The 12178-nt window shown below is 48.0% G+C and overlaps 1 protein-coding gene across 4 annotated transcripts in view; it reads left to right on the top strand.

Moving 5' to 3' along the window:
* Window positions 1-3396: 3396 nt before the first annotated feature.
* Larp1 (La ribonucleoprotein 1, translational regulator) overlaps window positions 3397-12178 on the top strand; it is a 51891-nt gene continuing 43109 nt past the window's right edge. The window contains exon 1 of one of the 4 annotated variants that reach the window (XM_031355068.1): window positions 3397-3878. In XM_031355068.1, the coding sequence (XP_031210928.1) occupies window positions 3521-3878 (358 nt within the window). In that variant the 5' untranslated portion in view covers window positions 3397-3520. Of the gene's footprint in view, window positions 3879-4019; window positions 4037-4255; window positions 4487-12178 lie in introns of those variants that run through there. The other 3 variants (XM_031355069.1, XM_031355071.1, XM_031355070.1) reach the window with 3 other exon arrangements.

Here is a 12178-nt window from a genome sequence, read left to right on the forward strand (position 1 = left end):
TCTACAGAGTGAGTTCCAGGACAGCCAGGGCTACACAGAGAAACCCTGTCTTGAAAAACAAAAAACAAGAAACAAAAAACAAAACAAAAAAAAAAAGATTCTAGCTCCCGTCTTACAACCCAGCTCCTGTCCCCAGCCTTCCTTTTGGTGGTGCTACATAGGAAGCCCAGTTACTGTACTAGACTTCTGTATTTTAATTTCTATTCTGAGACAATGTCTTGCTATTTAATTCTAGCTGACCTGGTACTTACTCTGTAGTTTAGGCTAGCCTCAGACTCTCTCCAATTCTCCTGCCTCAGCATTACAGGCATGTGCTACCACACCTCGAACTCAGAAATCTGGCTCTGCCTCCCAAGTGCTGGGATCAAAGACATTCGCCACCACTGCCCAGCCTGCTATTATTTTTTAAAGAGTCTATTTTATTTTCTGTCTGAGTGCTTTGCCTTCTAGTATGGTTGTGTACCACATGTGTGCCTGGTGCCCAACAAGGAAGTCAGATTCCTTGGGACTGTAGTTATAGATGGTTGTGAGCCATCTTGTGGGTGCTGGGAATCAAACTTAGGTCCTTTGAAAGAGCAGCCAGTGACCTTAACCACTGAACCCTTTCTCTAGCCTTATTATGATGATGATGATGTTTGTTTCAAGACAGGATTTCTCTTTGTATTTCTGACTGTCCTGGAACTTGCTCTACAGATCAGGTTGGCCTCGAACTCAGAGATTCCCCTGCCTCAGCCTCCAGAATGCTGGGATGAAGAGTGGGCACCACCGGCTTTCCAGACCTCCATTATTTGAATGTAAGAAAAGCTATTGGCTTTGTGTCTGCCATGGGCTAGCCTTGTGACCTTGGATGAGGAACTTTATTTCTCTGAACTTCAGTGTCCTCATCTTCAAAACAAGAAGATGAAATAATTATTCACTTTACCTTCCCAGGGTTGGGCATCTCTAACTAAGGATAGTCCTAAAAGGTCTAAGTTCTGAGTTCCCCCTCCTGCCATCCAATGCTTCTCTCTGGCCCAGGACATGACCCAGAGTAGCCATCTCTGAGCCCCAGTTCCCATGCAGTAAGGCCTGGCCACTTTTGTTGGTAGTGACACAGAGAGTTGGGTAAATAAGCCAGCTAGTTATATGCTACACAAAGCCCTGCTATGCCTACAAATTGTATGACGGTATATCTCCCCTCTCTATCCAATTAGTAATCCCAGCAGTTGGGAGGCAGAGGTAGTCGGATCTCTGTGAGTATGAGGCTAGCCTGGTCTATAGAGTGAGTTCTAGGACAGCCGAAGCTACACAAAGAAACCCTGTCTCAAGGGAAAAAAAGAGAGAGAGAAAAGAAAAGAAAGTATTTACCAATAACTAAAAGTGAATCCTGGTGGCAATGTGCAATGATGTGCTCTTTGATTAAGGTTAGACATGGCACAGTTTTGTAAAACCCTGCTTAAGCTAGGTGGTGGTGGCACACCCAGCACTCTTGAGGCAGAGGCAGGCAGATCTTCTGTGAGTTCCAGGCCAGCCTGATCTACAGAGTGAGTGAGTGAGTTCCAGGACAACGAGGGCTACCCAAAGAAACCCTGTTTCAGAAAACAACAATAACAAAAACACTGCTTAAATTCTCTATTCCCGTTAAACCCCATGTTCCTCAGCGCCTCTTCAAGCACTGCTGGCTTTAGTGTGTTGTGCCTTATAATAAGGGGCCCTTTGGCTGTCTCATTGACTACATAGTCAGGCACTAATTTTCCTCTAAGAGAGGGGCTGTCAGGGAAGGGTGGAGAGCTGTCCCAGGCTTGCAGGCCAAAGACTGGAGTTGGAACTGGACATTAGATTGGTATGAACACTTTTCCTAGTATTCCTGATGTCCACAAGACCAGTGTCTGGTCTCTAAAAGTCTTTTCAGGAAGCCCTGCCCCGCAACCCTCTACCCCAGGAGACCACATGTTTGCTCATCCTTCCTCTGGAGAGTGTGCCAAGCTTCCAGGCTGTTTGGTTCTCAGATTTCTAGATTCTTATTTCCAGTATTTTGGGATCTAAGTTCAGGGAACCTTCTCTCGGCAATTAAAGAAGCCAATCTCAGTCAGGCAGAGGCAGGCAGATCTCTGTGTGGCAGAAGCAACCTGGTTGCCTGGTTTACGGAGAGAGTTCTAGGACAGCCAGAGCCCATAGCTACACAGAAAAAAACAGAACAAACAAACAAACAAACCCCACTTGAAAAACCAAAAGGAAAAGAACCGAACCAAACCAAACCAAACCAAAAAAAAAAAAAAAAAAAGCCAATCTTTTCTACTTCATTACCACGTAGTGACTACTGGACAGTATTTGTTTCTCCTGTTTACCGTGTCTTCCCCCACCTTGCAGGGTAAATTCCGGGAGGACAGGTGCTTGTTAGCCTGGTTTATTGGCAGACCTTTCTAAGAACTTTGCAGGCCCCCAGAGCATAAAGTCAGTAAATATTTATTGAACCAAATGACAGTGAAATTTGAAACCGCCTGGCATAAATGGTTCCCTCATTTTACAATAGAGAAATCGAGACCCAGGAAGTGGACCTGACTACTGCAGATAACCCAAATTGCAATGGGGTCAGGATTAAGATACAAATCTCAGAGCTTTCTGAATCCCTCAATAAAGTGTCAGTTCAACTCCACCCTAACCAATTCTTTAGAAAAAAGAAAAACACACAAGCGACTTGAAAGAAAAGCCATTTCCTGCCTATAAAACGCTGGGTTTCGAGGGCCTACATAGAGTGGGTAATACTGGGAATTCTGTTCTCTTTCCGAGGTGCTCGCTGCCCCAATGGGGTAAGAACTCCCTTGGACCCATTACCAGTACCCTGGCCAGGCTGTAGCTGGGCCAAGGTCACCACAGTGGGACCAGAAGCCACGCACAGGGGGGCAGCCAAAGAACCCCTTTGCATCACTAGCCAAGTCTGGGCTGACATATTAAAATACCCCCTTCCCGGAGCCCCGGAACACTCGTCACCAGCGTTAGCAGGCCGGGCTGGCCGCGTGGCCAAGTCCCATGTGCTCCACCTGCGGTCGTTCAGGGGCTCTGGCCCTTTAAGGCTCCTCCCCCACCCCCGCCCTCCGAAGTTGCATCAGGCACGTGCTCGCCCCCGTTCGCTCGCCGCGCCACAGGAATGGCCGCCGGGAGGCGGGGCCGGGGCGGAACCTCTCGCCGTGCGTGCGCGCGCCCGCCGCCGCGCCGTCCCCGCCCCTCGCGCGCCGCGTCGCGAGGCGCGCGCCCGCCCGCCGCCCGCCGCGGATCGCGTGGTCTGGCTCGGCTCGCCGCGCCGCTCCCCCCCTGGCCGTCCGCACCACTGCAGCCCCCCGAGCCGCCCCGGGCCGGGGGCGGGGGGACGCAGGCGGCGGACCGAGGTCCGCCAGGCCGGCTAGGCGCGCCGGAGCCCTCTGCCCGGCGCGCCGCTCACCGTCCGCCCGTCCGCGCCGCCCCGCGTCCGCGCGGCCCGGGCCCCGGCGCCCCGCCAGCGGCCTCGAGCGGGGCCCGCGGCGCGCCCGGCCCCTCCGCGCAGATGGCCACTCAAGTGGAGCCGCTGCTGCCGGCGGGCGCCCCGCTGCTGCAGGCCGACGAGCACGGCCTGGCGAGGAAGAAGCCGGCGCCCGACGCCCAGGCCGAGTCGGGCCCGGGCGACGGCGGCGGTGAGCCCGACGGCGGCGCCCGCAGGCCGCGGCCCGCCTGCGCCAGGCCTGGCCGCGACGGCACGGAGCGCGAGAGCCCGCGGCCACCCGCAGCTGCGGAAGCCCCAGCGGGAAGCGACGGCGAGGACGGCGGCCGGCGTGACTTCGTGGAGGCACCGCCGCCCAAGGTGAACCCGTGGACGAAGCACGCGCCGCCGCCGCCGGCCGCGGTGAACGGACAGCCGCCTCCAGGTGGGTCTGCGCGGCACGGCAGTGGCCCGCGCAGTGACGCGGGCGTTTCCCTCAGAGCGGGGCTGCCGGGGCCGCAGCGGTTGGTGGCAACGGCATGCCTCGGGCCTAGCTTGCCGGACTGGGCCGGGCGGGGCCGCTCGGTGCTCCCTGTGTTCCCTGTGCGTGTCGGTGCCTCGAGAGTGCGTGTTCAGTGAACATGTGTCACGGCTCCGAGCGGGGCCTGGCTTTGAACTTTGCAAGTTTGCGCTTTGGGGAGCCGGGTGAGGCGTGGGGAGCGCGGGCCCCTGCGTGCCCCGGAGCCGGTGGCTGCCCGCGGCGACGCGAGGGGCGTGTGTGGCGGCGAGGGAGTGGCCGCGCCGGTGCGGGGCGGGCGGGTGACAGTTGGGCGCCATGCGCCGTGCCAGGACTGTTCGCAGCGCTCGCCGGCCTGAGCTGCGCGCGGGGCTCCCCTCCCCCGCTGAGCCCGGGTGGGAGGTGGCTAGGGAATCCTAGCCGGGCGCGATCGGCGTGGGCATCTAGTGGCGCACCACTCCGGGACAGCCTCCGCCTGGGTACTCCCGGGTGTCTCGTAGTGAGCATGGCCCTTGAGTTTGACCGTCGGAGTCCTGGTACTTTTACTTAAAAAAAAAAAAAAAAAAAAGGAAAAAGAAAAAGACAAAACTCCCTTTGGAGCTTTGGTGTGATTGCCTAACTTAAACTAGGCACCGAGGAAGTCGGAGCTAGCCGCTTTCAAGTTCCAGAGTGCTGGAAAGTGTAGGCCTAGCCCTGGGGGAACCAGCACGTTGGTTGCCCTTTCGATTTCTCTTAAGGTTGCTTCATAAGGAAGAGGGCACATGGGGTTGGGGGGGGGGTGCTGTAGTACCAGAGTTTCCCTCCTCTTCTCCTTCCCTTCCCGAATCCTCTTATGCAAGGGGCAGTACTGAAACCTCCATTTTAAATCTTTCATATCCTCGTTTTCCACCCACAGAGTGGAGGAATCAACTTTAAGACTCTCTTTGGTCCTGCCTCTCTTTAAATTCAGAGGTATAATCATCCTCTCGAGCCGCGCTCCTCAGAAGTTTAAATGAGGCTGTTCGCTCAGTTCGCTGCCGCTTAGCTACTGGTGAACCTGCCTTGTGGGTTTTAAATCAGCTGTGACATCAGGCAGGATTGGGTGCCTGAGCTGGCATTTTGTGTAAAGCCAGGGGCCCTTGATAGCTTGCGTCATTGGAGTTATTGATCGTGGGAAGAAGACAGTTTGGCTGGCATGTCAACTTTTCCTCAGGATAAAGCAAACTCAATTTAAGTGACCAAAGCACACATTTTAGGTATGGTGTTCCTGTGTGTGGGTGTTTGTTTGTTGGTTTGTTTTTGTAATCTTAAAGTAAGAGTGACTACCAGTTGGTTTAGAATCTTTGGAGTAGTTTTGTGACAGATTTACCAGAATTAATCCAGTAGCTTCTGAGTTTAAGCTTGTTAAGACCTAAGAGCTGGGTGCTTTTTAAAGTGAATTCTGTGATTGGCTTGTCTGTCTGGTAAGGTTAGGTGGTAGTCTAGCTCCTCAGCCAAAGGGATCTGTAGGTCCCTTTTCAGCTCTGATTTTATTTGCAGCCTGGACATCTTTAACTGTGACACCAGTGGAGTAGTTGTGTGGTCTTGGGATTTTTATGTTCTGTGATGCATATGTTTTTGGGAGGTGTACAGAAATGAGTGTCTCATAAGCAAGCTAAGCCTATTTTTAGCTTTCCTTTGGCTCAGATGCTGGTGTTTTAGTTTTTAAGGGACACAAGCAGTAACTAGTAATAAAGTGTGCTTTGCCCTCTCTTCCCTTCCGTGTGGCATTTTCTATCTTGTTTAAGCCTCCAAGTCCTAGGTTTGTAGTGGGGAGGGGTAAAGTGAGAACATGGCTTTAGTTTAGCCTGGGATTGCTTGGAACTTAATCAAGGCAGGTCCTAAACTCCGGATTCTCCTGCCTCTGCCTTCCCCTATACCTGTTTTAACAACCCCCTCCCTTCCACCAAGTGTGTGTGTGTCTGTGTATGTGTTTGTTGTTCCTCAGTCCAAGTTTTATTCTTTTGTTTCTTCATACTTACATTATGTCTGTACTGCAGTGTCCCTTTCAGTTCTCCCAGTCTTCCCCCCCCCCCACCCCGTTTTGGGGTTATGGTATTAAGTTTTGGGATTTGTCCTTTTGGACACCCTCCTGAACAGTATTATTTACATTCCTTTCCCTTATTCTACCCACACTCCCTCTTAATCTTGAGTGCCTAAGTGGAAAGAGATGCATAGGTTTTGGGGTCAGTCTGCACATGTTCAAAATGCTAGCTCTATCTCTATCTCTTATTAACTGAGTCTCACCTTCCCCATTTGTACATCAAGGATTAGTTTATGATGTGCATGCCTCTCAGGATAGTGGTGAACCTTTACTGTGATAACAGTGCTTCTCAACCTTCCTAATTCTGTGACCCTTTAAATACAATTCGTCATGTCCTAGTGACCCCCCAGCCATAAAATTATTTTTGCTGCTACTTCATAACTATAACTTTGCTACTGCTGTAAATCATAATGTAAATATGTTTCCTGGTGGTCCCTGGTGAACCCTATGAAACAGCTTAAGAATTGCTGGTTCAGTGCTTAAAAGATTATGGGACCTTCAGGAACTTTTATGTGGGTCTTATTTTTTAAACTTGTGAAAAGAAGGCAGAGAATGCATATAATTTGTTTTTGTGTATAGCTTAGCACCCCCACAAGAAACAGTTTGCTTTAAAATTGATCTTTGAACTGGGTGTGGTAGTTCACAACTATGATCCCAGCAGAAGGGTGCTCATGGCAGGATGACTGAGAGTTCAGGGCATGGAGATACTCCTTAAAAACAACATTAAAACAACAACAACAAAAAAAAAAACCCACCCTTTTATGCACTCTTACAATAAAAATTCACACAAGAAATTGCTTTTGATTGGTCATGGATGGAAAGCATATGCATGGTGCTTTTTTTTTTTTTTTTTTTTTTTTTTTTTTTTTTTTTTTTTTTTTTTGCTTTTCAAGTCAGGGTTTCTCAGTATAGCCCTGACTGTCCTAGAACTCACTCTGTAGACCAGGCTGGCCTTGAACTCAGAAGTCCACCTGCCTCTGTGCTGGGATTAAAGGCGTGCACCACCACTGCCTGGCCCCTCGTCTTGTATTTATTTTTTTGTGTGGCATGCGGAGGTGAGAGGACATTTATTCATTCCATTCATTCATTCAGTTTTTTTCGTGGTAGAGTTTTTCTGGGTAGCAGCCCTGCCTGTGTTAGAACTCACTCTATAGGCCTTGAATTCAGAGATCACCTCTCTCTGCTTCCCTGGTGCTGTGACCAAAGGTGTGTGCTATCACTGCCCAGCTCAGTCAGAACATTTTACAAGAGTCTGTTCTCTCCTTCCATCATACATAGGTCCTGAGAACTGAATTCAGGTTGTCATGCTAGGTGGCAAGTGTTTTTTTTTTTTTTTTCTTTAAACCTGCTAAATCATTTTACCAAACCTTGGTATCAGCACACTGCTGCCCCTTCTGAGTAAAGCCCTGGGACTGAGTTTGTAGACCAGGCTGGCCTCAAACCTGGTCTGCCTACCTTTGCCTCCAAGAGTGCTGGGATTAAAGGTGTGCACCACTATACCTGGCAGTAATTAGCAGCTTTAACTAACTGTAGGTCAGTCACTCAAAGAAATGACTACCTGTTTTTTGGGTTGTTTTTGTTTTTGTTTTTTCAAGTCAGGGAGAGGTTCTCTGTGTAGCTAAGGCTCTTGGAACTCACTTTGTAGATCAGGCTGGCCTTGAACTCAGAGACCCACTCCGCCTTCTTGAGTGCTGGGATCAAAAGGGTACACCACCATCATTGCCTGGATGAAATGACTACTTTTGCCTTGGAATGTGGTATAATGATGGTTGAGTCCTGCCTGCTTTTGCTGTCTGAGGTATGCCCACCATTCATTTCCAGCAATGATGATTTTTTTCAAAGCAATTGAAAAATTTAATTATCTTTATGTATGTTGGTGCTTTGTATATATGTACGTCTGTGTGAGGGGGTTGGATTCTCTGGAACTGGCGTTAGAGGCAGTTGTAAGCTGTTGTGTGGGTACTGGGAATTGAACCTGGGTCCTCTGAAAGAGCAGCCAGTGCTCTTAACCACTGAGCCAGCACCCCAGCCCTAGATCTTTTTTTTTTTTTTTTTTGGACAAAATTTAGGATTTCACTCTAGCCCAGCATTGCCTTGAACTTACTGTGTAGTTCAGACTGACCTTTGAATTTCTGGCAATAATCCTGCCTCAGCCTTTTGGGAGTTAGGATTATGTGCATTAGTTACTATGCCTACCAAATCAAGTTTTAGTTTGTCTTAAGTAAGCTTTAGTTAATTTTCATCTCTCCAAGACCCTGGGGAGCACTTACAGGAGCTCACATACTTGGCCTGTGTGAATTTGTTGTGCAGCTGCCTCTCACTGAGTATATTGAGAAAGCTTGTGCCTAAGCTGGGGGGAGAACCTGAGATTCGGTGCTTTATTCCTGTTTGTGTGAGTCTCTGAAATAGAGCTGATGCGTGTTGTCTGGGACCCTCTTCTGCCCCTGCTGTTGTGGTAGTTGGTCATCCCTAGGGCCTCTCAGCATCATGAGGTCTTCAAACTTCTGAGTCTGGAAACTGAGTTTACACTCTTAGTCCCTAGCTAAGTTTCTAAGTTGCTGGGTAATCTTGGAATTGTGTGCCTCTCTGAGCTACTATTAATTTACTTCTCTCAAGAAGGATAACGGTAATGGTTTTGGAGTGTTGTTAGAATTGAAGGTGGTAAATGTTTACAAAGCTCTTAGTAAATGTATCAGACACAGTGGGAGCCCATAAATATTGCCTGTGGTAAACACTGTTTAAAATTATTTTTGTGGGGTCAGTGAAATGGCTCAGCAAATGAAGGAACCCAGTATCTTTTAACTTTGAAGATCTTAGTTAGATCTTCAGGACCCACGTGGTTGATAACTGCAAGTTGTACTTTGACCATAGACACAGAAATAAAAAGTAGTATTACTTATGTGATAAATAGTTATTGTGTCCTAACCCCACTCAATCCCACTGACATGCAGTGGTCTTTTTCACTTATTTCTTCATTTGCAGGGAATTAGATTAGATCTAAATGTCTTTTAGGTTCCAGTGTTAAAACTGTTCTCCCTGTTAGAAACCAAAGCCCACTCCACTCACCAAAGCAAAATTAAAGTGTAGGTTTAAATGCATGTGTCTTCAAATTTATTAATGTGATTGGGAACTCCTGTCTTGCCCCATAAAGGCTGGCGAGAGACTCCTGGTTTCATTAACTGAGGGTGGTAGCTTGGGAGCACATGTGGTAGAGTGATTGGTCTTATTGTATGGTCATAACAGCACATGTGAAATACCTCCCATCCACAATGGTATTGAGAAAATAGGATGACCGTGTACTTTAATTCCTAAGTACTGGAATTAAAGGTGTGTGTGGCTAACTGAGGTTATCCAGTGTTTAGAAAAATTCTGCACAACTATTTATCAGTAAAGAAGCAGACTTTTAGAAGGGGCATGTTAAAGATGAAAAGGTTGAAGTCCTGTCATGCATGGTAATGAATCTTGTCTGAATTTTCACTTGAACAAACTGGACCATGAGATGTTTTGAAGCAGGGTGTGATGGCTCATGTCTGTGCTCCCTTTATGGAGATACTGAGGTAGAAAGAGTTTTAGCTCAGCTTGGGCTCGAGTGAGATTAGTCTCAAGCAGACTTGACTTGAGGAAATTTGGTCGTTTTAGGTTCTATTAGGAAGTTATCCTGTTTAAAAGTATATGGTTGTCCACTTGTATATGATATGTTATTGCAAACTAACACTAAGAACTGTTAGTACAGCTTGAGAAAATGAGGATTAAGACTTGCTCACCCTAGTTCATGTCACTTTTTCTGCTGAAGAAGGCACAGTTAGGATTCTTTTTCAGGGGAGGGGAGGTGACTCTGGCTGTTGGGGATGGGGTAGTTACAAGCTCTCTTAAATTCTGGACCTCCTGAGAAACCGAGTCTTTGATGACCCCTCTAGGTCTGAAGTGGATCTCAAGCCAGAGTCAGCATTTTCTGCTGTTACTCAGCATCTCTTTTTCTCTTCCCTGGGAAACAAGCAGAGAGAGAAGGAGCAGTGCCCCAAACCACAAAGCTCTCTTAAAAATGGAGAGCTTGGGATGGGAGTGCCCTTGTTCACAAAATCCAAGAGGAGATCAGAGGGGTAATTAGGTGTTGGGGCTCTGAAAGGGTTTCAATCCAGGCTCACAGACCTCTGATGGCTGGTCCAGGGTGATCTCAGGGAAGTGACCAGGAGAGAGGGTGACTTTAACCTCCTAGGCCTGAGGTTTTGTTAACAGCTAATGAAGTGGAGGGAGAAGCTGAAGAAATTTGAATTAGAACTTGGGTAGAGTACATCTTCCCTCTCTTCTTTGCCTTTCTTCCTACCATGTGCACACAGGATTAATTGACTCACAGCCAGGAGATTCATTCCATAACTAAATTTGTGTGGTCTGAGGTGATTGTCTGGGGGGTGGGTGGGTGGAGCACAGAGTATTTCATTCCTTTCCTAAATGGGAATGAGTGGCCAAGAGACTGGTGAGTTTTGAGATGACTAGCTTTCTGTGGTGGATGACCCTGAGGTGTCTCCTTGAGGGTTTTCCATGAAATAATAGGAATAGTCTTGATGTGGCACCTTTGTCATTTAGCTGAGTCTTTGGACTGGCTGAGCTCCAGGTGTAGGGAAGGGCCTTTCTTCCTGGTGACTTATGTAAAGCTGGTCTGCTGACGAAGTCTCATCTTAGTCTGGGTACTGTGTGAATTGCTGTTGACTACCAGAGAGAGAGGGCCATTCGTGCATCATCCTACAGTAGCCAGGGTGTATAGTTTTTAAAATTTGTTTTACTCTTTAAAACAGTTGTCGTCTCAGTAGGTGCTCCTTAACCTGATTCCCATATGAAAAGCAGACTGAGAGAAACCTGACAGGCAGTGATGGCATACACCTTTAATCCCAGCACTTGGGAGGCAGAGGCAAGTGGATTTCTGAGTTCGAGGCCAGCCTGGTCTATACAGAGAAACCCTGTCTCGAAAAACGATCAACAACAACAACAACAAAAATTGGAAACTTGAGACCATCCTGTGCTGTTTTTGTCAAGGTGCATCTAATTCATCAGTACAATCCTTTTCAGGCGTTAAAAATTGCTTCTAGATCTAGATATTTCTTTATACTCTTGAGTGTCTGAACTAGAACTCATCCCAGTTCTTGTCCCACCAGCTTCTTTCCTGTCTCCTGTTAACTCCTGCTCAAAACCCTCTGTCTTTTCAGAACAAGAGTCTTTAGCTTGGCTTAAGACTTCCCGAGCTGAGACCCCTACTCATCATGCACTATATATCACTTTCTTCCTTCCCAGGAGTGACTGTAGTGTGTCTGGTATGCTTTTGCTTTGGGCCCTTGGTTCTGGACTGCTCTTCCTCTGGATTGATGTCATGGTGAGGCCTTCCCAGACCACCCTGCATAGTGTAGAAATCCTGGCCCTGGACTGCATCCCTTTTCTCTGACCCTGCTTTATCTTTTTAGCTTTGTCTCTGTTTGGTTAAACTGTCCCTAGGACTGCAGTCAAGGCTGACAGGTTGTAGTGGCAGCTCAGTGAACATACATTGATGAGAGGTAGATGGGTGGTGTGCTTTGTGGGTTTGCTATGTGAGAGATGTTGAAGACACTATAGCTGATAGGAGGACATGTACCTAAAGTTCAGTGTGAAAAAGTGCCACGTGGGAAGAGCATTTGTGGTGCAACAGAGGTATCCTGTCCCGTGCAGTTCAGCTCAGAGTTGCTGGGGAACAGGGCTGAGCTGTCTTGGGAAGGGTGAGTGGGGTTACTGAGCCAAGCCTGTGATCGCTTCTTTTTTGGTTGAGAGCAGGGTGGGGCTCAAGGAGCTGAATTCCCTGTGGTTGGAGTATGGCCAACTAAAAAGGTGGGCAGTCCTGCTTCATTGGAGTGTCAAGTTCCAATTTTAGCAGAAGTTCATGGGGATTTTTTGTTTTTGTTTTTGTTTTTCGAGACAATATCTGTATTGTATATTTTCTCTGTATATCCCTGGCTGTCCTGGAACTCACTCTGTAGACCAGGCTAGCCTCGAACTCAGAAGTCCACCTGCTTCTGTCTCCCAAGTGCTGGGATCAAAGGCCTGCGCCACCACCACTCCGGCAGCCTTAGGGGATTTTTTATATATATATATATATATATATATATATATATATATATATATATATATATATATATATATATAT

The sequence above is a fragment of the Mastomys coucha genome, unplaced genomic scaffold, assembly GCF_008632895.1.
Source record: "Mastomys coucha isolate ucsf_1 unplaced genomic scaffold, UCSF_Mcou_1 pScaffold5, whole genome shotgun sequence".
Taxonomy (NCBI): Eukaryota; Metazoa; Chordata; class Mammalia; order Rodentia; family Muridae; genus Mastomys; species Mastomys coucha.